This window comes from Cottoperca gobio, chromosome 6 (assembly GCF_900634415.1).
Source record: "Cottoperca gobio chromosome 6, fCotGob3.1, whole genome shotgun sequence".
Lineage (NCBI taxonomy): Eukaryota > Metazoa > Chordata > Actinopteri > Perciformes > Bovichtidae > Cottoperca > Cottoperca gobio.
In genome coordinates this window covers 23023198-23045178 of record NC_041360.1, presented here as the reverse complement: position 1 = coordinate 23045178, position 21981 = coordinate 23023198, and the positions used below count along the sequence as shown (strand labels likewise).

Genomic DNA, 21981 nt, shown 5'->3' with positions numbered 1-21981 from the left:
TCAACACATCGCTCTACAGCAGCGAGTCTGCAGTTCACAGCGGCGCGGAGGGGGTATATATAGCTGCAGCAAGGCATCATGGGTAATCCAAGAAAGTAAACAAACTGAAATAAACGGTTAAATAACACATATAATAACAACAATTACTGCAGAATTTATATGATTATTATGTTTTATGTTACGTATACTGTACATTTATAACACTTAATGGTAGTTTTATAATAATAATAATAATAATAATAATAATAATAATGATGATAATAATAATAGTAATAACAATAATAATAATAATAATAATAATAACAATAATAATAATAATAATAATAATAATAATAATAACAATTACTGCTGAATGTATATGATTATTATGTTTTATGTTACATATACTGTACATTTATAACACTTAATGGTAGTTTTATAATAATAATAATAATAATAATAATAATAATAATAATAATAATAACAATAATAATAATAACAATAATAATAACAATAATAATAATAATAACAAAAATGACTGCAGAATTTATATGATTATTATGTTTTATGTTATGTATACTGTACATTTATAACACTTAATGGTAGTTCTATAATAATAATAATAATAATAATAATAATAATAATAACAATAATAATAATAACAATAATAATAATAACAACAATTACTGCAGAATTTATATGATTATTATGTTTCATGTTAAGTATACTGTAAATGTATAACACTTAATGGTAGTTTTATAATAATAATAATAATAATAATAATAACAATAATAATAATAATAATAATAATAATAATTGAAAATTAGCTTTACATAGACAGTATTTAAAATTAAAATACATTTAAAAAGTATAATATTATAATGTAATGTAATAATGTATAGATAATACAAAATATAACAAACGTAATGTAATATTGTAGATTAAAAGTCATTTACAATCTTCACCAGCTGCAACATTGAAGTGATTTACATCAACCCTTATAATACAAGTATATAATAGCCTACATGTTTTTCTGAAATTAGCCATTGTTCATAATGGTTACTTTTACTTCGGTAACAGTCTGACGGCAGGACTTGCAACCGAATATTTCTATGCTGTAATATTACCACTTTTCTATTGATTCATTTAACCAACAATATAGTACTTTAGCATCACAGAACCTGGACCATCACATTTATTTAAATACTCTTTACACATGTATTTAACAGACACTCTGAAAGGTACCATCTGAATACTTTAACTATTAATAGAATAGTTTTAGATTTGTTTACTTTTCGGCAAGTAAAATGTAGAATTACATTACGTTACATTCAACTGTATGGCAATTGCATAATGTGGATTTAATATGTACAGATATTTTGTCTTGAATACAAACATTCCTTGATGATACTGTTGAATATTGTAGTTTAGAATATATTTTTCCCAGTGTTTTCCAGTGCTATAGATTAAGCAGTTTGCCCTGAAGGATTGACCTAATTCTATAGTTTTTGTCCCTCTCTAAATCGGTGCTCTGCTGGATTAGTTTAGTGGCCTGCACGAGGTGTTAGGCATATAGACCCTCTTTTTATAGCCATTGATTTTGACAACAACCTATATACAGCATAATGTATACATAAATACAGCCTAACTAGTCTCAAAATGAAAGTAACATGTAACATGCCTTCAGACCCTGAAGTCCAAAATAAAGATTTATTAATGTTATACCATAAATATTATATATAGGGCACTTTTTTCAGCCTTTATGACAGTAAATCCCTCCTTCTCTCTCAGATTCATTCTCATCCATGGCTCCAAAATGTTGCTATAACTTAAAAATGACATATGACACACACCCTCATCAAGTCCCTTATAGTTCAAAATGAAAGTAATGCCTTAATGGATAATGTCTTAAAATGTTAAATGGTTTCCTTACGTAAGAATCACACTTTAAATGTATTGCAAGAAACATCTCAAATAGATGCCAAAGGTAAATAAAGCAAAAATACTGAGTCATTTCTCTCAGTCTAGCTGATTTACAGCATTTAGTAACAATCCGAGATAATAATCTGAAAGTATTGTTGAGTTTGAAGCAATGACTGGCGACGAAGACTCCCCCATTACCTTCAAATATGGGGTAATGAAGGTAATAATGTATAAGAACTTTTCCAGCAGTTTTGGGGATCTGGATTTTGGGATCCTGAAAACCACTCTGGGGCCCACGACTAGTTGACAGTTGACCTCTCTGAAGAAACACTTTTGTAGGGATCAACATATATTAGATAAGGAGAGATAAAACAAGCCTGATGTTCCTGGAAGGGACCACAGAGTCCTTTTCTTCATTTAAAACTGTCCGTCTGTCCTTCGCAGTGGTCATCCTTTGGCTCACACTCTCGGCCTGAATCTGAACATAGACCCGGTTATGTAAGAAGGAATGGAAAAGAGCCCCTGTGCCAAACAGATTATCAGATTAGTAACAAGATAGCAGCCCAGCTACTTGATCCTGGCACATCACAGCACTAATGTTGGCGGTCCATCTTGGGTAAGCAGGGGACACGGGGTCATCGCTACCTGCCAGCCATGAAACCGTCATCATGATGTAACAGTGAGTGAAACCTGCCGCGGACGTCTGTGTACAGTCAGTATATGACAGCTGTAGCGTCAAGAGGGACTTACAGCAAGATTAATAGTAGAATCATTTTACTTTCTAGGTCACCAACATTGACCCTCATCAAACCGTTCTTACGAGAAGACATTCACCGACGTTTTCTTGTTTGGGATTTGTTCTTCGATAAGAACATAATCTACGTACATTTGAGCGCTGACATGTGCAAATGAATTGGTTATTATCTTATTTTATATCTACTACTGACGCTGTTAAATATAAAGCTTGTGTTGCGTTCACTTCCTGCAGAACTATTGAAGGTTTTTTTACGTTTGGAGTCTGTTTGTCTGTTTTGTCATTTGGATATTCTTGATTTAACTCTCTCAACTTTTCTTTTCAGTTTCTGTGTGTGTACATGGCACTGCAGTCTCACGCCCTTTTATGTGGATTGACAGGCCGTTACCTGCTGATTAGGATTAACTGGCACAGTGCTTTCAATTTACGGGGACAATGGGATTCGTCATTGTAAGAACACAGGTACGAACAATTCAGCAGTTTAAGAACGCGTCATGAATCTGACGTAGACTTTTCTGAGGACCTTTCTCCAACATGAGGTCCATTGAGTTGAAGGTCTTTTACCTTGGCAGAATAAACAACTCAGAGTTAGGAGATCCTTTCTAATTCATCTAAATCTCTTTATCTACATCTCCTCCTCTGTGAGATTAACAAAGATTAAGGATAATGTTATTTCACCTCAGTGAACGTCATGAGAAGAGTCCCAAACAATCACACGAGGATCAGAAGCAAAAGAACAAATTAGACATAAGGGGATGTATAGATTGGATTTGTGAGAGAAGCGATGTCATTCAGTGGGGAGACGTGGATGCTTTAAATTCTCTAACCAACTGTGAAAAGAACGGTAATGGAGACAAGCAGAGAAAGATTCCTCTCCCTAAACAACACACTTCAAATCTGAACTAAGAGCAGAGCAAAGAAAATATAAAGTATTCTTTGTGCACCTTCAGAAACCTTTCTGCATGAACTGCTCCACACATCCAGTCCCTGTACCAAAATGTTCTGCATAAAATAAAAACATACAGCCTTTTGCATTTCCAGATCAATTCACTTTACACTTTTATCTTACATTTACCTCATCCAATAATGAAAAAGTAGAACATAAAAACAACAACATAGAATATATTGAAGGTCAGTTTGTCATTATGCTATAAAGAGGCTTCGTTCTTACACAAATATGATGGATGAATATTTTGACAGCTTTAAACGAGCTCATTCACAGCTTCACACTTGAACGAGACGAGTAGATTGACAGCCTATTTCTGTTTAAGGAGAAACAAAGAAACAAATGCTGAGGTCAAATTCTTGGCCTCGTTATTTGTAATGCAAAGAAATGACCTGAGGTGTTGTTTCCCTGCTGCTCTAAATGTGTCCCTTCAGTTTTACTGAATGGACAGAATGTCCCTGTAATATCCTCTGTGGATGATGGATGTCTGTAAGAAATGTCATGGTTGTTCTCTCCAGAGCACAGACCCAGTCCTGCAGCAGATGTACGGCAGCAGCTGCAGGACCGAAAGCAATCTGAGCTGGAGCTGAAGCTCAGGTGAAAACTGAGCATCTTAGTTTCCAGGACAGACTGTCCCTCGGCTGGCCTTCATGACCTCCAGCTAAGCGCCGCAGAGTCGCACATGAGATGCGAGCGGAAAAACAAAAACATCTCTCGTGTTTCGACCTGTCGCCGCGATGCTGTTTGAGACCCACACCGCTGACCTGGTATTTTGTTTTGTCCACGGAGCTCCTCACACCAAAGACAAAAGGCAGATCGTGTGAACGGCACGGGACACTCTATCTCCGCTCCGAGGATGAAATATTCAGCAGGAGCTCGGCGGGGAAGGAGACAGAAAAGAGCGTCCTCCAGATGCTGATGTTAGAAATGGGCCGGGGGTGCTATCAGAGCTGAAGGATGTGTCATGCAAATAATAACACAACTGTGTGAGCATGCCTCTGTCTCGCTCTTCTTCTTGCATGTAGCCTGCATGCAGAGAAATGCACTCAGCGAAACCTACCTCCACACAGGCCTCAGCGTGCAACGTCCAATATTCATGCTCAAGTAAACCTTCCTAACCTCCTCCTCCACACACTCTGACAGGGAAAGCATTAATATGTTTCCTTAAAAAACGACTTGCAGCCACTTCTTTTAAGATTCCTGTTCAAGGAGTTCTTTTGTGAGAGAAACTTGACTTTGAGGCTTTTGTTCAAAAGGACCAGAACACTTAGTGGTCCTTGTGAAGGCTGATGCTGATATTCTTTTGACTTTATGTTCTTAAATCTGGACTATTTTAGGCCAAGAAATGTCAAAGTGAATTCTATGTTTTTTAAAAAGTCCCTCAAAACACATTTTCTTAATCAGCTTACTACTTACTTGAGGGAAAGCATCATTACAATAAACCGTCTTAAGTTGTCATGCTTGTAACTAAACCATCTCTATTACAAAGCACAAGTAAGAGAAGAAGAAAGACAAAAGAAGAAGAGAAAGAAAAGAAGAAGAAGAAGAAAGAAGAGGAGAAGAAGAAGAAGAAGGAGAAGAATAAGAAGGAAACGAGACAAGCGCATCCGAAGAATACATGAAGAAGCCCACGTAGCAAGAAGACAGAACCTCCTACGATCATCGATCCCTACGCCCTCGTCTCCGCACTCATTATTAAGCTCCTTCTCCTTCTCTAGCTCCATCTCTCCGTCTCCTCCTCTCCACGCCTCGCCTACTCGCCCTCCTCCTCCTCCTCTCCTCTCCTCCTACCCTCCTCCTCTCGCCTCCTTCCCTCCTCTCATATCCTCCTCAGCCTCCCCCTCTCCTCTCCTCCTCTCCTCCCTCCTCCCTCCTCCCTCCTCCTCCTCCTCTCCTCCTCACTCCTCCTCCTCCTCCTCCCTCCTCCTCCTCCTCCTCCTCCTCCTTCTCTCCTCCTCCTCTCCTCCTCCTCCTTCTCCTCCGCTCATCCTCCTTCCCTTCTCCTCCCTCCTCCTCCTCCCCTCACTCCCTCCTCTCCTCCTCTCCTCCTCCCTCCTCTCCTTCTCCTCCTCCTCCCTCCTCCTCCCCTCCTCCCGCCTCCCTCCTCCTCCTCCTCCCTCCCCGGTCCTCCTCCCCTTCAGGAGAAGAAGAGAAAGAGCTTGTGTAGTTTTGTGTATCTGCTTGTGTGTGTGACTGTGTTTGTGTGAGCTATGACAATCCCTGAACAAACTCTTGATCTATTTAAAGTCCCCCATTGTTCCTCTCTGGCAGCTCCTCACATTCTGTGGGGAAAGGCTGATTTACTTGCGCAGGTAATCAGCACTAACACTAAACTTCACGTCCAGAATTCCTATTTTTCCGCTTTTTGTTTTCGTGTCTAAACATATCGAACAACTGTGCTAAAATAGTTTTCTTGTACCGTGCAGATAAAAAGAGCCCGTCGGTCGCTCTCTGCCAGTGGAAGTCATGATGATGATGATAGTGATCGTTATGGGCGAGGTCCTCATCAACAATGGAGCCAACGAGCGTGTATGCGTCCACAGGAAGGACAAGTCGTCCGCTTTTGTTCTTCGGATGACTTCAGGTTGTTTACATGTACTTTTGTAAGTCGCATGGCGGATGCTGCTACACAAAACAGTGTGTTTTTGTTTTGGCAGCTGATCTACAGAGTATAACTTCACCAAAAATCTATAAAAAAAACAACTTTCAATCTGCCTTTAAAGTTTGCAACAGAACATTGGAGGCAATGTTGGTCCAGTCCTGTCGCTGCCTCCCACACGTGTCAGCTTGTTTTTCTCAGGAAGTTGCCTGCATGTGATTAAACTCTCAACGCGTGCTGAGTTCACGTCTGAGAGACGTGCTGTTCTCTCTCTGCAGAACATACTCAGCATATTCTTAAGCTGATTGTCGCTCTGTAATGCAGCCCTGCAGGAATGTCTCTCTGTTTCCAGGTAGAGGCTTCGGTCCATGCCCTGCAGCTGACTTGATCTTCACACACACACACACACACAATCTTCGTTTCACCACATCAAGTAATGAAAGTCTGCAGCAATAATCAGTTACAGGAAAGCTAAATGGTAAATGGACTCTCTTAATATAGCCCGATCTTTGCGATCACTCAAAGCGCTTTACAACACAGCATTCACCCATTCACACACATTCATACGGAGTCAGAGGCCACCACAGAAGGTGCCACATGCTCATCAGAAGTGATGAACATTCACACACACTTCACTGGAGCTGGAGAGGGATGCTCGTTGGCGTTAACTCTCAGTTACTCACGAGAAGTGTGAGTGTGATATGAACAAGAGCTGAGGCTCGGACATCGGAAATACTTCAGACAAACCTGAATCCTTATTCTACCAAGCAGTTCAACTTCTAATGCCCTCATGTTTCAAATTAGCATTCACACCATTTAGTAGTAAAATTCCCGTCCTGTATTGTTACCACTTGTTCCTTGAGAGGCGACAGTGAGTCACTGCCCGTCTGTTGTTAAATGGATTAGACCCAATGACACCGTCTTCTTGTTTCTGACACTTTGGATTTAATCCAATAGACAAACTCTCAAAACGTACACGGACTGACAGCAGTGTTATTTTTACCGTCTCTCAGAGTTTCAGCAGTTTGAACGAATGTTGCGTATTCTTGCCCTGCTGTCTTTTACTCTAGATTTTTGCATGGATCCAGTAGTAGAGGTGAAATTCTACCCGGCATTAAACATTGCACCTTCAAACAACTGCAGCTGCAACAACAGCGAATGAAGATAATAAACTGCAGGATTATAGTCGTCTCGGGGAGGACAAAGCAGTCTGCAGGAACTGTGCGAGTGGGTAATCTCTCAGTGGGCACCCTATCAGACAGGATATGTCAATGCATCAAAAGCCAACAGAGCTGCTCTCTCTAAAAGAAGAACCCATATCTCCCCTCAGCTCTGCGCTTCGTTACGTAAGTCCCACTTCCACCCACCATCCTGTACGTGCACATCGGAGCGAGAAGACCTTTTACTGTAAATATCACAAGCTACAGCTTCTTCCTTCTTCTTTGCACATAAATATCGCATTGAAATACACTTAGTTTTCATGCATACATACAGACTCTCTCAACACACATATCAACATGACTTGAGAATCTGTCACCAGGTCCATTGCCCGAGGAACTACAGTAAGAATGAATATTTTAAACTCTTACACAACTCCCTCAACTAGCTAGTCAGCATAACCCAGAGCAACTGCTATTACCCTAGCTACATGAGACCGTGCAGGAATGCAGCAGCACTTTTATTGTCTCTAGCAGAGCACTTAACAGTGTCCCCATGCCGTAGCTTTTATCATGACCCCAAAAATATGCATCCAGGCCGGGACTTTAATTAGATAAGTACCCTGGACTGAGTGTACAGAGCATTAAGGCCACCTGGTCTGCACAGAGCAAGCGGAAAGCTATTGTCCCCTGTGATTTTACCTATGAACTCGACTTTCCTTTTGATCCTGAGGCTCGGATGAAGATGTTGGAGAGAAGATGAGGTGAAGACAACTCTTAAAAAGGAAACATTGAGTTTGAAAATTACAGTTTTGGTGGCGCAACGTAAGCGAGCATGCACAAGGAGCTATTTATGTCTTACAGTGTTTCCATAATCTATGCCATAGCACAACAAAAAGGAAATGATGTTTAGGCCTGAAGAGGAAGAAGACGCGGAGTCTACAGCTACGCTAGCTCCCCTCTAAGTCTGTACGTACTGTACTGTACTTGAGCTAAATGCTAACATGCTAACATGCACACAATGACCACACGCTGATGTTTAGCAGGTATAATGTCTACCATGTTCAACATCTTAGTTTAGTGTGAGAGTCAACAGTTTTGCAAGTATTTGGTCATAAACGTAATTTCATTGTATAACGTACAACTGTAGGCCTGCAGCAATATGACGTGAATACGCCGCTGGTGTGTGTGCTTTGAACTTGCAAGACATGAATGTACTTATAAGGACAGAACGATGGGGAATATCTTCATAACCAGTTAAAAAAAACATTTTCCTGTGAAGGAGGTTGGAGGTCAGGGTTGTAGGTCGGAGAGCAGACGTTGGTTCCCAGCCTGGCGGTCTAATAAACATATAGAAATCCAAACAAACCCTCTTTCCCACCACAGATGCTTGTGTACTACACATGTGGCCTGCCCCACTAAGCAAGGGGAAACACTATAACACTTATCACACATTCTCAAACCTGACAGAATGTTTCTCTATAGATGGACGCACATCGTTTGAACTTATTTTAAGTTGGATTAACAGTATGTAGTCCTTTAGGAGCTGATGTATAAAGACATATATCTCACGTTCTCAGCCCACCCTAAGGTGAAATCCTAAAAACTGCCCCTGGCACACACATAACTCAGATTTACCGGTGATGCTCTTCAGAGAAGACACGGGCTTTTTTACACAATTCCCATTTAAGACAATAGAAACCCAACAGAGCCGGCCTAAATTAGCACGCCCTCTCAGTGGCCTTGTTGCACCGTCTTCCTGTTCAGAGCGGTGAGCAAGCAGTAACTCTGGAGGAAGGGCAGGAGATCGTGGGAAGCCGGCGCGTCACCGCAGCTTCGAACACGTCCACGAGAGAAAGCTCCTTCCAGAGAACAACACGACAAACTCTGCGAGCAGCCAAGGAGTGGGAAGAAACCCGAGAGGAAACCGGAGAACAATGAAGAAATGGATGTGACACCACTCGCTCGGCTCAGGTCTGGGTGGGAACCCAAAAAGTCTGTTGTACTGGAGTCAGAGCGCTGCTTTCTAAAACTCATTGACAAAAAGACAAGGCCCAGTTCCCACGGCGACCTTTCCCACGCTGCTGCTCATATTGTTTATTTATACTTCTCCTGTCGAAACACTTTTCCCTCTGATTTGTACGCTGCATGTTTGTGTTTCCTTATCTCTGTGGGCGTGTGTTGAACTTGATCCGGCTTTCTTCAGCCTGCAGAGGTTTCTAGTTGTGGTTGGTCACTTTCATGTCCTTCCAAACACGCTTCTTTCCCCGGCTCACTGATATCAGGTTTGGAAGTTAAAGGCTGTCAAATTCTATGTTATAAATCTTATTTATTGTCTCCAAAACCCCAATGTTTATCCAAGTATTGCAAAGCCATGAAGTCGGCTCACACGTCTTCGCTGGATTTGTATTCAGACTTCTTCTACAGAAAGCTTCCAGAAGGACAATCATCTCTGCAGAACTTCACCATTCAGGTCTTTGCTGTAAAGAGAGTGAGAAAGAGGCTGAAAGGAACCAGAGCTCACGTGACCAAGATTCATATTTCAGCACAACAATGATGCAAAACATAAAGAAAAACCACACTGGAGTCTCTCTGTGCCGATGAACCTGAACCCCACTGGGACCGAACATTTGTAGAGACCTAATCCACGCTGACAAAATGTCCCAATCAGGGACGGGATGTCACCTGACCTCTGCAGCCCGCTCCTCATCTCTGCGGGGGGCTAGCTAGCTACATTATCTGCTACTAGCATTACACACCCAAATCTCCAACAGAACTGTCAGCAGTACAGTTGCATTGTGGGTGACGTGGGTGCCAGTAGAAGAACGTGTGGCGTAACCATATCTTCTGTTCTGCTGCAGGGAACTCTCCACCCTGACTGTGTTGATACAGTGCGATGCCAAATCAGTTATTTATTTAAAACCAAAACAATATGCTGAAAGATGATAGAACGCTCACTAGAGATACGAACGTTGGGTGATGATTATCTGTGGGTCTAAAAATGTATGTTTTGTGCAGCTGGAAGTTAAAAACAGACTAAACAGAGGAAGGGGTCTGACTACTTTCTGGAAGCCGAGTATCAGATTATATATTTTTGGGGGGAGATTTCCAGATATTAAATGGCAGCAGATGCACCTGTTCTTTATCAGCTACATTCAGACTTTCAGAGTGAAGAGACAGGAGGGCAGGATGTGGACGTTCAATCCTCCAGTGTGACAGAAAACCTCCACGCTCCGTGTTGTGATTCTCTCCACTGTTCTTTTAATCTCGTTGACAAAGCCTCTTGCAGGAAGCTATGCCAGATATGTCCGGCTTTTCCAGCAAAGCCAGTAAGTGAAGAATAACACTGTTTCACCGCACAATCCCCAATCGCCACAAACAAGGACAAACCGAACAACAGAGGGTTTAACCAAGACCACGGTTGTGCTTACTCCGGGGAATTCTTCCCATATTTTCCTTCTGGTGAGTCACTCGACGCCTGAGTGAATCTGGGCAAAACAAGGACTGCCGGGCGCAAACACGCTTTCTGGATCTCATCAGAGAGTCGTTTTTCTTACATCGTTAACTTTAACTATGATATTTAAACCCTGACAAGCCGATTTAAGTGATATTAGGGATCATGAAAGCCTCTGTGGATTATATAACTTCACATTATGGCGGGATGATCTTTTTAAATGATACTGTGAGCGTTTACTCGCCTCTCTGTAATTACGCAACTTCAAACAAAACCACGTCTTGAAATAAAGATGTACTTTCCCAGTGGTGGAACGTGTTTTCAGTCAGGGTGTGTACCTGTCGTGTTAAAGGATCACAGCCTGCCAGAGAGCTCACTAGTGTGTGAGTCAGATGTTTGTGTACCTTTGTTTGTGGTGGCTGAGGCTGATTTTAATCTGGAAGCGTATTTTATTTTAAATGACGGACGTAAACGTACATATATCCTCATTTACAGTAAATAACTCTCTAATTGTTACAGTCTTTTAACAGTTTTGTATAATTAGATGTTAGATAACAGCCACTACCTCTAATGTAATACATTGTTTTTGTGATGTCTGTTATGAAACAGACAGAAGGTGAATCACAAACATTCTGCATGTGTGTGAACTATTACTTTCAAATCCTGTAAGAATACAATACAATACAATACAATACACTACACTACACTACACTACACTACACTACACTACAATACAATACACTACACTACACTACACTACACTACACTACACTACACTACAATACACTACACTACACTACACTACACTACAATACACTACACTACAATACAATACAATACAATACACTACAATACACTACAATACACTACACTACACTACACTACACTACACTACACTACACTACACTACACTACAATACAATACACTACACTACACTACACTACACTACACTACAATACACTACACTACAATACACTACACTACACTACACTACACTACACTACACTACACTACAATACACTACAATACACTACACTACACTACACTACACTACACTACACTACAATACACTACAATACACTACACTACACTACACTACAATACACTACACTACACTACACTACAATACACTACACTACACTACACTACACTACACTACAATACACTACAATACACTACACTACACTACAATACACTACACTACAATACACTACACTACACTACACTACACTACACTACACTACACTACACTACACTACACTACACTACAATACACTACACTACACTACACTACACTACACTACACTACACTACAATACAATACACGCTGTAAAAGACACGAGCCTTCACTTTTCCAGCTCGAGATGTGAGACTGGTGTTGGGTTATGTTTAGGAATGCCGATCCTTCACCCGGTGCTGTTCCCATGGCCTCTGCATGTTTCCACACACTGCTTCTAAAAATGGCTCCATGGGAATAAATGACATTTATTACAATTATATGAGTTATCATCACCGAAGAGGGTGGCTGTAACATATTGTAAACATTAGTTTTTATAATGTATTCCTGCACGGCTGCTATAGTCAAACGCATTTAATTCACTGCTTGTACACATTAATGAACTCCAGAGTTAATGCACCCCCCCTCTGCCAAAACATGTCCTTGTATGAACTGCAAAACAGGTGAGTCGCTATAATCCCTAATACACAGCTAATTATGATTCACAAACAACATGCAGTCAAGCAGAACAAACTTTACTGACATGCCAGAAGTGTTTTGTTTGAACATGGCTGAAGCTCCAGATGGGAGGGGCTCACCTCATGAGCATGGTGGGAGATTGGACAATCACAGGAAGGTGCGCCTGATGTCTATTTTTTCTGTTCTGCAATTGACGACAGTAACCAGGGTCCTGGATACTGCCGTTTCTTCTTTAAACGACTCTATGGTTTAATAGGAGTAGCCATTTTACACCCTCGAGTCACGATTGAACCACAGAAATGCACAATTCCTCATTTTGTTGCACTGGAATCACATGTGAACCCACAAACACGGGACTGCCTCCGTCCTGCAGTGCAGCTGATGTGTGTGGTGCGAGGGGGCCCTCTGCAGTCGGGACTCTTTAGTGTCATCTGGGAAAAGGCTGTAAGTGTAGTGCAGAGGTGTCACTCACTTTTATTTAAGAGTCCTCTGCAAGATACGGACGAAATAAACGTATTTAAAGCATGAAGTTTATAAGAGTTTGTCTGGCAGCTGGAGTTACTGGTTATTTGTTTACATTTTAATTTATAAAATATGATACTGTGCTATAAATTAAACTATCCAACAGTTTATAAAGTAGTTTAAATGTGCTGCAACATTAAAACGCAGCCTAAACCAAGAGAAATAAATCTTCAGGTCTGAATTGGTGCAGATTAGTTTACAATTTAGTAATTTAGAGTCACTTTGCACGATCTGTTACTGACGTGAGTGAACGTCGGCCATCATTATACGCAGATGCATTCATCAAAGTGACAGAGGAACAAAGCATAATTAAATCCAGGGTGCGTATAGCTTTAGGAGTCAAATACCAGCACTACCAAGGCAACACAACCAAAAATGACCAAACTAACATCTAAATTGTTACTTTAAATGCAGCTGTGAAAGAAAAAAAGGTTTACAGAATGACTTTATACCCACAGCAAGCAACGCATACGGTCACTTCATGATTATTTATGTCACTAATGGAGCGAAAAGCATATTTGCCTCTGAATTTTAGCAAAGTAGAAATTGCATAAAATGGAAATTCACAAGTAAACTACAAGTATCTTCAAAATGTACACAAGTATAGTACGTGGTGAATGAACTTAGTTTCTCTCCACCACTGGTGCTTTATGTAGATATTTAATCAAAGGATGAGGCAACATAACAGAGTACACAGCACCTCTAGTGGTCATACGAAGCACTACCACAAGGTGTGTATGTAAACAAAGTGATGAGGCTCAAGTAAAGCCAAAACTTGCATTTATATATTATAGTTAGTATGTTTCATCTTATTATATATTCTACTTAGTCTTGAATTGTACCTGCAGCATTATGTCTCCTGCACTAGAACTTTACTTCATGTGTAAAGTATTGTGCATGTTGGAGATTTTCATTGCTAACTGTTTCATTAGCTTTTGTGCTAACGACAACAAAGTCTTCCTGTTGCTCGAGACACGACGTGTAATGAAAGTCAACAACATTTAACAAAAATTGAAACCTTTATTTCAGATTTCATTTTTTTTACAAAAACAACAACGAACAGTTAAATTGCACCTTGGAATGCTCGTTGGTAAAAGGACCCAATGTGGCGTCATGATTGCTCGCTGCTCTTCTGGTGCTTTAAGACCGCAGCCACGGAAACCGAATGACCCGAAAAGCCCTTTCTCCAGGACCACAGGGCGGCTAGTGATAAAACAAGGTGGCCCGCATGATTCCCCCAAAAAATCCCCTCAGTCCTGTTCTCCTGTTCTCCCTGTTCTCCCTGGCCTCCCACAGCAGCGCTCTACTCCTTGGCCACTGCGAATGGCTTCTCCACCTCGATTGTGCCACAATCGTGGATCATGACATCCTGAAGAGGCTTATCACGACCGTCTGTCTTTGTGGCCTCGATCCTCTTCACCACATCCTGGAAGATTCAAATAAAAACGAGGTTATCAGCAAAGTTAATATTCAACATTAAACCTGAGGTGTTGTTCTAGCGTCTCCTTAATATACATACAAAATATAGAAGATAGTAGTATTGTGCCTGTAACAGCTGACTGTAGTGTCCACATCATACTCAGAAGTAAAAGTACTACAATGTAAGAATACTTCACTAAAAGTTATATTACAGGAGGAAAAGAGTCATCGGTCAAATGTACTTAAAACATGAAGTACTCGTTAAGCAGAACGTTCCTCTTCAGTGTTTTATAGTCACACGCATCCTTTCATTGTTGATAGTAAAAGTGGATAATTTAACTTTGTAATACTGTTAGATAGTTTAATCTTTAACAAGGAGTTATATTTTATGAACTACTCAGGTTTTTATGTAAACTCTTAATATAGCTGTCAGATAAACGCAGATTAAAAGAACAGTAGGAGTAAAACATCGAAATAATTCCTGAACGTTATTTTTTTTAGTGTTAACGTTTAGATTACATTAATATTCACGATCAACGGCAAAACGCTAATCAAAGCCTGGATGGGAAGAAAGTTTGTGCAGCTCAACTGCTTTTGTCAACAATACATATAAAAATATATCTAAAGAAAAGGAGATAAAACCTAAAACAACCCCGACATCTGGAAACGTTCAGGACCAAATTGGTGCAGATTACACAATCATTTTCTTTGTCACTTTATACAGATGCATTTATAAGATTGGAAGAGAAGCTAAGCGGTAATTAAATCTAGGGTTTGTACAGCTCAAATACAGTACATTTAGAGTACATCTCAAAAACTTGAGTTTACAGGATTCCCACAGCACTCAACGCATATTGTTTATTTAACCAGCTGCTCATTGTAACTTTCATTGTATATTTGATGATGAAAGAAAATGCTTTTAGTTTAAAAGTGATTGTGTCGATGAAACACCAGATAATGTTGTCCATATTCCTAACCGTGAAAACATTAGTTAAAATAATGCATTTACTTTACCAACTCTGTAAACCTGCTTTATAACTATGTTACTCTAACTTACTTAGATCTCTGTGCATGTATTCCCCCTGCTATACGTGTGATATTCTACAGATACTGTAGGTCCCTAACACACATTAGAATGGGATATTCAGTCACCCACATGCAGGGTGCATGGTTTTACCTTCCCCATGTGCGTCAGGACACGAGCCACGTTTCCATTCATGCATTTCTATGCACATTTTGCAGTCCTGCATTAGAACAGCTGCATGTAAAACACCAAAATTACATAAAACTTTAAAATGAAAAAAGTTTAGGCTCGCTTAAGGGGGATTTCGCCTTTGTCAAAAAAGATGAGTCGCAAAATGGATTAAAGGAAACGCATAAATCCTGACAAAGCAAACATTTAACTCCCATGACTGATCAGCTGTTTCACTGTATTTTTGGATATTCACATAAAGTGCAAATGCTCGTCTTTGTCTCTGGACAGCTTGAACGCTGACATGAAATAACTTTTTTGGCACCCTTAAACAAAAGTGTAAATTGGCTTGAGAACTGAATGGAAACACGACTAGTGACCCGAGAACGTGATCATCACCGTCAGGCCTGACACTCACCATCCCCTCCAGAATTTTTCCAAAGACGACGTGTTTGCCGTCCAACCACGGCGTCTGAATGGTCGTGATGAAGAACTGAGAGCCGTTTGTATCTTTGCCGGCGTTGGCCATGCTGAGCCAGCCAGCGCCGTAATGCTTCAGCTTGAAGTTCTCATCGGGGAAACGGTCTCCATAGATGCTCTTGCCTTGAATTAAAGAACATCTTATTATTTGTACCAACTCTGTGCCAGACTACTGATGGTTGACATCAGCTCACTGAGATTGCTGCCAAATATTTATCTGATGACATTCATGAATACTGACATGTCAAAATACCTCAACTAAAAATGTCACAAAGGGGCCGTGACAGTTGTGAAATACCTCTTGGCACAAAGTCTATGACCTTTGGTGCTTATTAAAAGAAAGGACGGTCTTTCTGCCCTTGAGCATAAAGTTTTTAAGCCGTAGAGTAACTCTTTAATTCATAAAAGCATGAAAACACTCGGGAGATTTTAGCAAATCTGCTACCCAAATTATATTTTTAGTAAAAGTCAAAAGTGCCCAAAAGGTATGAAACAACCCTCAAGTCATAAAATATTCAGGACAGAATCATGAACAAGTTTGTTCTTGTGGAGACGATCAGTGTTCTGACACAAATGCCATCCTGCAGGTGGCCATCTTACCTCCAGTGCCGTCTCCCTTAGTGAAGTCTCCACCCTGGATCATAAATTCCTTGATGACTCTGTGGAATTTGCTGCCTTTGTAACCGAATCCTTTCTGTTTGATGAGAACAAACAAAACAACACTTGAAAACACATGGCGGTGAATGTTTAGGGAAAGTAAGTAAAGCTATTAACCACAAGGTTTACAGGTAAACATTACAAACTAAACTCTGATATCTTTTCTATGCTCTATATTTCTGTGTAAAAAATAATTTAAAAAGAGGGGGGGGGTGACTCTTGTCACTTCTGTTTATGTCCGCTTCAACATTTCCACTCACCACTCCGGTCGCCAAAGAGATAAAATTGTCGGCTGTTTTGGGAACAGTTTTCCCAAAAACTCCGATGACAATTCTTCCAACTTTTTCATCTCCAACTTGCATGTCAAAAAACACCTTTAAAAAAAAAAGGAGTCAAGTTATGAAGTTATTTTACACCCAAATATCTCCCACGACGATGTGAAATCTTTATATTTACTGATACTTTAAGACAAAATGGATGGGTTGACATAATTGTACATCTTATTGGGCAAATAAAAAAAACATTTTACAATACACACTTGAAATGATAAAATGCTCTTGCAAAACACAAGGTAGTACAACATGTAAACCATACTTTAGTGCATTTTACTCGTATCAGTCTTAATGTTAGATACTAAACTACAACAAAGTGTTCCTTTGTGGAGGAATCTGCCTGCAGCCAGTCTCATTCAATTCTCTTTCCTCATAGATAGATAGATAGATAGATATATATAGAGATAGAGATAGAGATAGATATATATATATAGATAGATATATATATCTATATATATATATAGATATATATATCTATATATATATAGATATAGATAGAGATAGAGATATATATATATATATATATATATATATATATATATATATATATATAGATATATAGATAGATAGATAGATAGATAGATAGATAGGCATTAAAAAGATTCAGTTAGCCTACTATTTCTTGCACTTCCAATCTAGAAAATAGTTTATTCTAACTAACTCCCCACTTGCAATACACAAAACACGCAATACAGCTTTAAATAGACGTGCATTTATAAAGAGAGATTTGGTTTGGGCTTGTCAGTCTTTTACAACAATATGTGTGCAAGTGAAGAGTAATTCTGAGTTTTGCACGGATTAACATTTGAAACATTTGAAATAAGTTTGGTCAGTTCAAAGCCTTCTTGTAACTGCAGACGTGGACAAACCTGCTGCGCCCAGACACAAATCACACCTCAGTTAGCCTCAATAAGTTGCAGACGACGGTTCAAGCTAAAATATAAATGCTAAGCGATAGTTTACGACTGAAACAATGGATGTGGGACAATTCATAATTGGTACATTTGGAAATACCGACATTTAACGTTAGGCCAAAGTGCTAGCTGCGATAGCTAGCTCCACCGAGATTAGCCAGGAGTAAAGGAATGCACATTTCCATCAGTTTGCCGTCTGCTAACCCGGTTCTTTGCCCAAATTAAAACGGTTGCCATCTCAATTTATTGCACTAACATTAGCCTGCTAGCTAAACAAAACGGTTTTAGCAACGGATGAACCGTTGGAGGCTAACTTGCGCGTGACGTGGCTGAACAGTCGGCAGTTAACAGTTAGCATTAAATGTTAAGCAATAAGGAACCGCTGTGATTTTTTTTACATTATCCGTTAGCAAGCTAGCTAGCTAGCGAGCTAACATACCACGTACCTTTGCTGTTACTTTGGGGCCTTTCTTCTTCTCGTCCGCAGATGAGCCATTTGGAAAAGCAAGGAAAATCAGTGACCCCACAATAATTGTAACAGCTACAAGGAACTTCATCCTTCTCTCGCAGAGTCTAACCATCAACGAGAAAAAAGAGCAGCCCGAAGACGGCTTGTTAGTCTTGCTACCTTTATATGAGCCGGGGGGAAGGAGTATGGTATCCGGGGTGGAGACTGCCGCGGCGGCCGCTGCTGCTCCAGGCTGCTCTGCCTCCACGACCTCGCGAGGGGCTGGGCCTTCAGCACAGCGCATAGACGCAAGAGGCTCTGATTGGTTCACGGACCAGAGCGTTTCAGCCAATCAGATGCAGACGCGTTACACCGCTCTATCATTCATATTATATATAACATTCCTCTGCAATGAATTGAACTAGATAAATATAAATAATAATAATTAAAACAATAAAACATAGTGATGAATAAACTTCATAAATATAAAAGACAAAAATAAATAGTATTCTTCTACCTTTCATCATACAATTGAACAGTTCTAACACGTGTTTTGTATTATAAAAGTGTAATAGTTTTAATGTATTCTTTAAACTCACATATAAATGCAATGAAATCTGGGATAACTTTCGTTGTTTTACATTTATCTATGTCAAATTTCATTATGTTGAGTTGGTAAGTACAATTGGACATACAATGTTTTTTCAATAAGAAAAATGAAAATCACCCAAAAAAAAAGCATTCCTCAGCAATGTTAAAAGAAATAGTGTGTTCCCATGCAGTCATATATCATGTGCACCCCTTAAGATATTTGATTAAAACATTACTAAAAATCAGATACCCTTTTAAGTTTGTGATTGGATATGATTTGGTACAGAACTGGAAATCTGCTCATACTGTGTAAATACAGCACAACATATCAACATAGGTATTTTGTTGTTGTTTATGTACTTGTCATACTCTTCAAGTTATGAAATAGTATTCTAAAAACCACTAATTCTGCAGCATGGGGAGTCTTGGCCATACATTGTGTATATATCCTGTTACATTCAACTAAACTAATTAAACAGATTTATTATTCAATATGCACCATGTCAGCACAATATATGTAGCATCTAGACTGGAGTTTTTTTTAAACTACTTTACTTGTGCATCAGCATGCCCTGTGGGACTTTTAGCTAGCAACTAGTAATCTCAGCACTAATTCTAAGTTATTTTAACATTGACAAATACGCACAGTAAACAGCACAATGAAGCCACTACTCTCCGTACATATTTTAATGACAAACTACAAGAAAATGAAACTTGTTGACAGTTACAAATGTTAAAAACATGAGACACAAACTATCAAATGACTTAAGTTGAGTAGATTGTACTTGCTAAAAAATAAAGGGGGTTCGGAGTAAAGGTTACATTCACCTCTGCAGGCACACCTGCCACTTCGTACTAGTGCAAATAATTAATTCTGCTAAACAAAATGCCATACTTCCTTTTGTTGTATGTTTGCATTAAGACTCCATTATTGCATGCCTTCAGTGGCCATGTGAGGTATACAAAGACATTGTTCTGATAGCTACATAATGTATCATAATGCAGTTCCCAAGTAAGCTAAAAAACAATAAGAAACAACCCATAAAAAAAGCATAATATAGTACCTATAGGCTAGAATCAGGAAGCTTTTCTTGCAGTATGTTACACTGGCCAGCTTTTAAGATCTTTGAGCCAATCATGTTACATAGTCACATTTTATAAGTGAGGGAAAGTAACAACTGAAAAGAACGACAGAGTACAAAAACAGTCAACAAATAAAAAAGGTACAGAAACCCTGATAACATATGGCCAACAGCTCATTTTGGAATTTATTCTCATTTTATTGCCAACAGGACTTTTTTAGGTTTAATCAGCCGGCATCTGATGGTAAACTTTACTGCATAAAGAAGGATCCCCTTCAAACATGTATACAGACGCTGCATCATGAATTTCTAAGCAACAGCCATTATAATAACTATAATACCTGTTGTTATTCAGAGTTTACAAGCTTTAACATCTTAAAAACTTTGCCACTCGCTAGTATTACTATCCTCTTGGGACAAACAACAAAATTGCCAAATATATCTAAAGTCTAAACAGTTATTACACGTAAAAGAGTCGCCCATGTGAGAATGAGCTTTCAAGTGATCTAGGGACTATTTGACGTGAATGTACTAAAAGTTGAAGAAACACAGAACATCAAGAATTCCACTTAGATTCCACAATATATTAAGACGCTCATCGGTTTCCAGTCCAACAGACTTCTTTATGCGTGTGTAATATGTCAGAAGGGTAACTGATGCTTAGCTTTAAGTTTGTTTGGCTCTGAAATATGAATAAAATATTATAACTTTAAATTATTTTTGTTTTCTCAAGGCACAGCATACTTAAGATATGCAGGTCAAAGTAAATTAGTTGAGCCAACAAAACTCTTTGGAGTTTGTGAAGATGGCTTCTAGCCACGGCCGGTGCATAGAGTCAGGCCACCTCACAGCCCGGTCAGATCCACCGCTTCAGTTTCTGTGTCTGCTGGAGGAGTCGAGGAGGGAGGACAGAGGAGACCAGAGCAGGCTGGAGGAGTCGAGGAGGGAGGACAGAGGAGACCAGAGTAGGCTGGAGGAGTCGAGGAGGGAGGACAGAGGAGACCAGAGCAGGCTGGAGGAGTCATCAGGCAGGATTTAAAACTATCACCATCGATCACATTCTTAAACTCAAAGGAGCCTCGGGAAGGAAGACACAGAACGTGGTTCAGGACACGGAGGCCTGAACAACTTAAGAAACTCCAACCCAACAACCACAGACTTCCAGACAAATGGAGTGTCAGATTCAAGCAAACCTCAGAAGGGCTGCTGCGTCTTTAACTCGGAGTAAACTAGTCCCTCTGCTGAGATGGCATCCCCGAGCCCGACTGTCCGAAGAGGCAGTTTGCACACCAACACGGCCGTCAGGTGGAAGGAGACGTTTCCTCGGCGCCACACAGTGACAGGCTCTGCTGGGTTCAGGGACAGCTTCTCTCGTGGCTCAGTGTGAGAGCTGTGGAACTGTAGCGGGGCTTTGAGCTCCACTTTGCTGGGGTCAACCGCCTGGAGGCCACAGGCCTGGCTGCTGGCCACTCGCGCTCCAGCCATCACTGCGGCCGCCTGGTTCCCCCAGTATCCATCCACGGTAGCCAGGATGTGGTAGGCCAGCGTGTGAAAGTGAATGCGAGTCAGGTCCGCTTCGGACGACGGCTCGCTGCGGCCGTGGAGCTCCAGGATCCAGAGGAGGATGTCGCTCACCCGGCCCACGTCTGGGATGCCTTTCCAGGCAGCCAAGTCAGCATGCGGCCCCTCACCGGCCTGAGAGAGGAAGAGCAGCTCCTGCTCGTTCAGCCCGATGGAGCTCACAATGGGTATAACCTGCTAACGGGAAACAGAAGAAAACCTGAATTAAACCTTTAAGGGATTTGTGGATTTGTCATTTCTCTGTGAAGTTGACT

General features: G+C 40.2%; 2 protein-coding genes across 4 annotated transcripts in view; both read right to left on the bottom strand.

Moving 5' to 3' along the window:
* Nucleotides 1–14031: 14031 nt before the first annotated feature.
* On the bottom strand, nt 14032–18735 carry ppib (peptidylprolyl isomerase B (cyclophilin B)). Its single transcript, XM_029434306.1, has 5 exons — nt 18472–18735; nt 17040–17153; nt 16723–16816; nt 16061–16245; nt 14032–14457 (listed from the first exon to the last, which is right to left on the bottom strand). Exons 1-5 carry the CDS (start codon nt 18604–18606, stop codon nt 14335–14337), a joined length of 651 nt encoding a protein of 216 aa, XP_029290166.1. The 5' UTR covers nt 18607–18735; the 3' UTR covers nt 14032–14334.
* A 998-nt stretch (nt 18736–19733) lies between these two features.
* adpgk (ADP-dependent glucokinase) overlaps nt 19734–21981 on the bottom strand; it is an 8412-nt gene continuing 6164 nt past the window's right edge. For 2 of the 3 annotated variants that reach the window (XM_029434788.1, XM_029434790.1), the window contains one exon: nt 19734–21904. In XM_029434788.1, the coding sequence (XP_029290648.1) occupies nt 21341–21904 (564 nt within the window). In that variant the 3' untranslated portion in view covers nt 19734–21340. The remainder of the gene's footprint in view (nt 21905–21981) is intronic. The other variant, XM_029434789.1, reaches the window with a different exon arrangement.

Bases quoted from the DNA above. Each gene is read 5' to 3' on its own strand.
- ppib (XM_029434306.1), bottom strand. From the start codon at position 18,606: ATGGTTAGACTCTGCGAGAGAAGGATGAAGTTCCTTGTAGCTGTTACA. The intron at 16,817-17,039 runs GTGAGTGGAAAT...CTCATCAAACAG, and splicing joins TCTCTTTGGCGACCGGAGTG to AAAGGATTCGGTTACAAAGG. The intron at 16,246-16,722 runs GTAAGATGGCCA...CTTTAATTCAAG, and splicing joins TAAGGGAGACGGCACTGGAG to GCAAGAGCATCTATGGAGAC.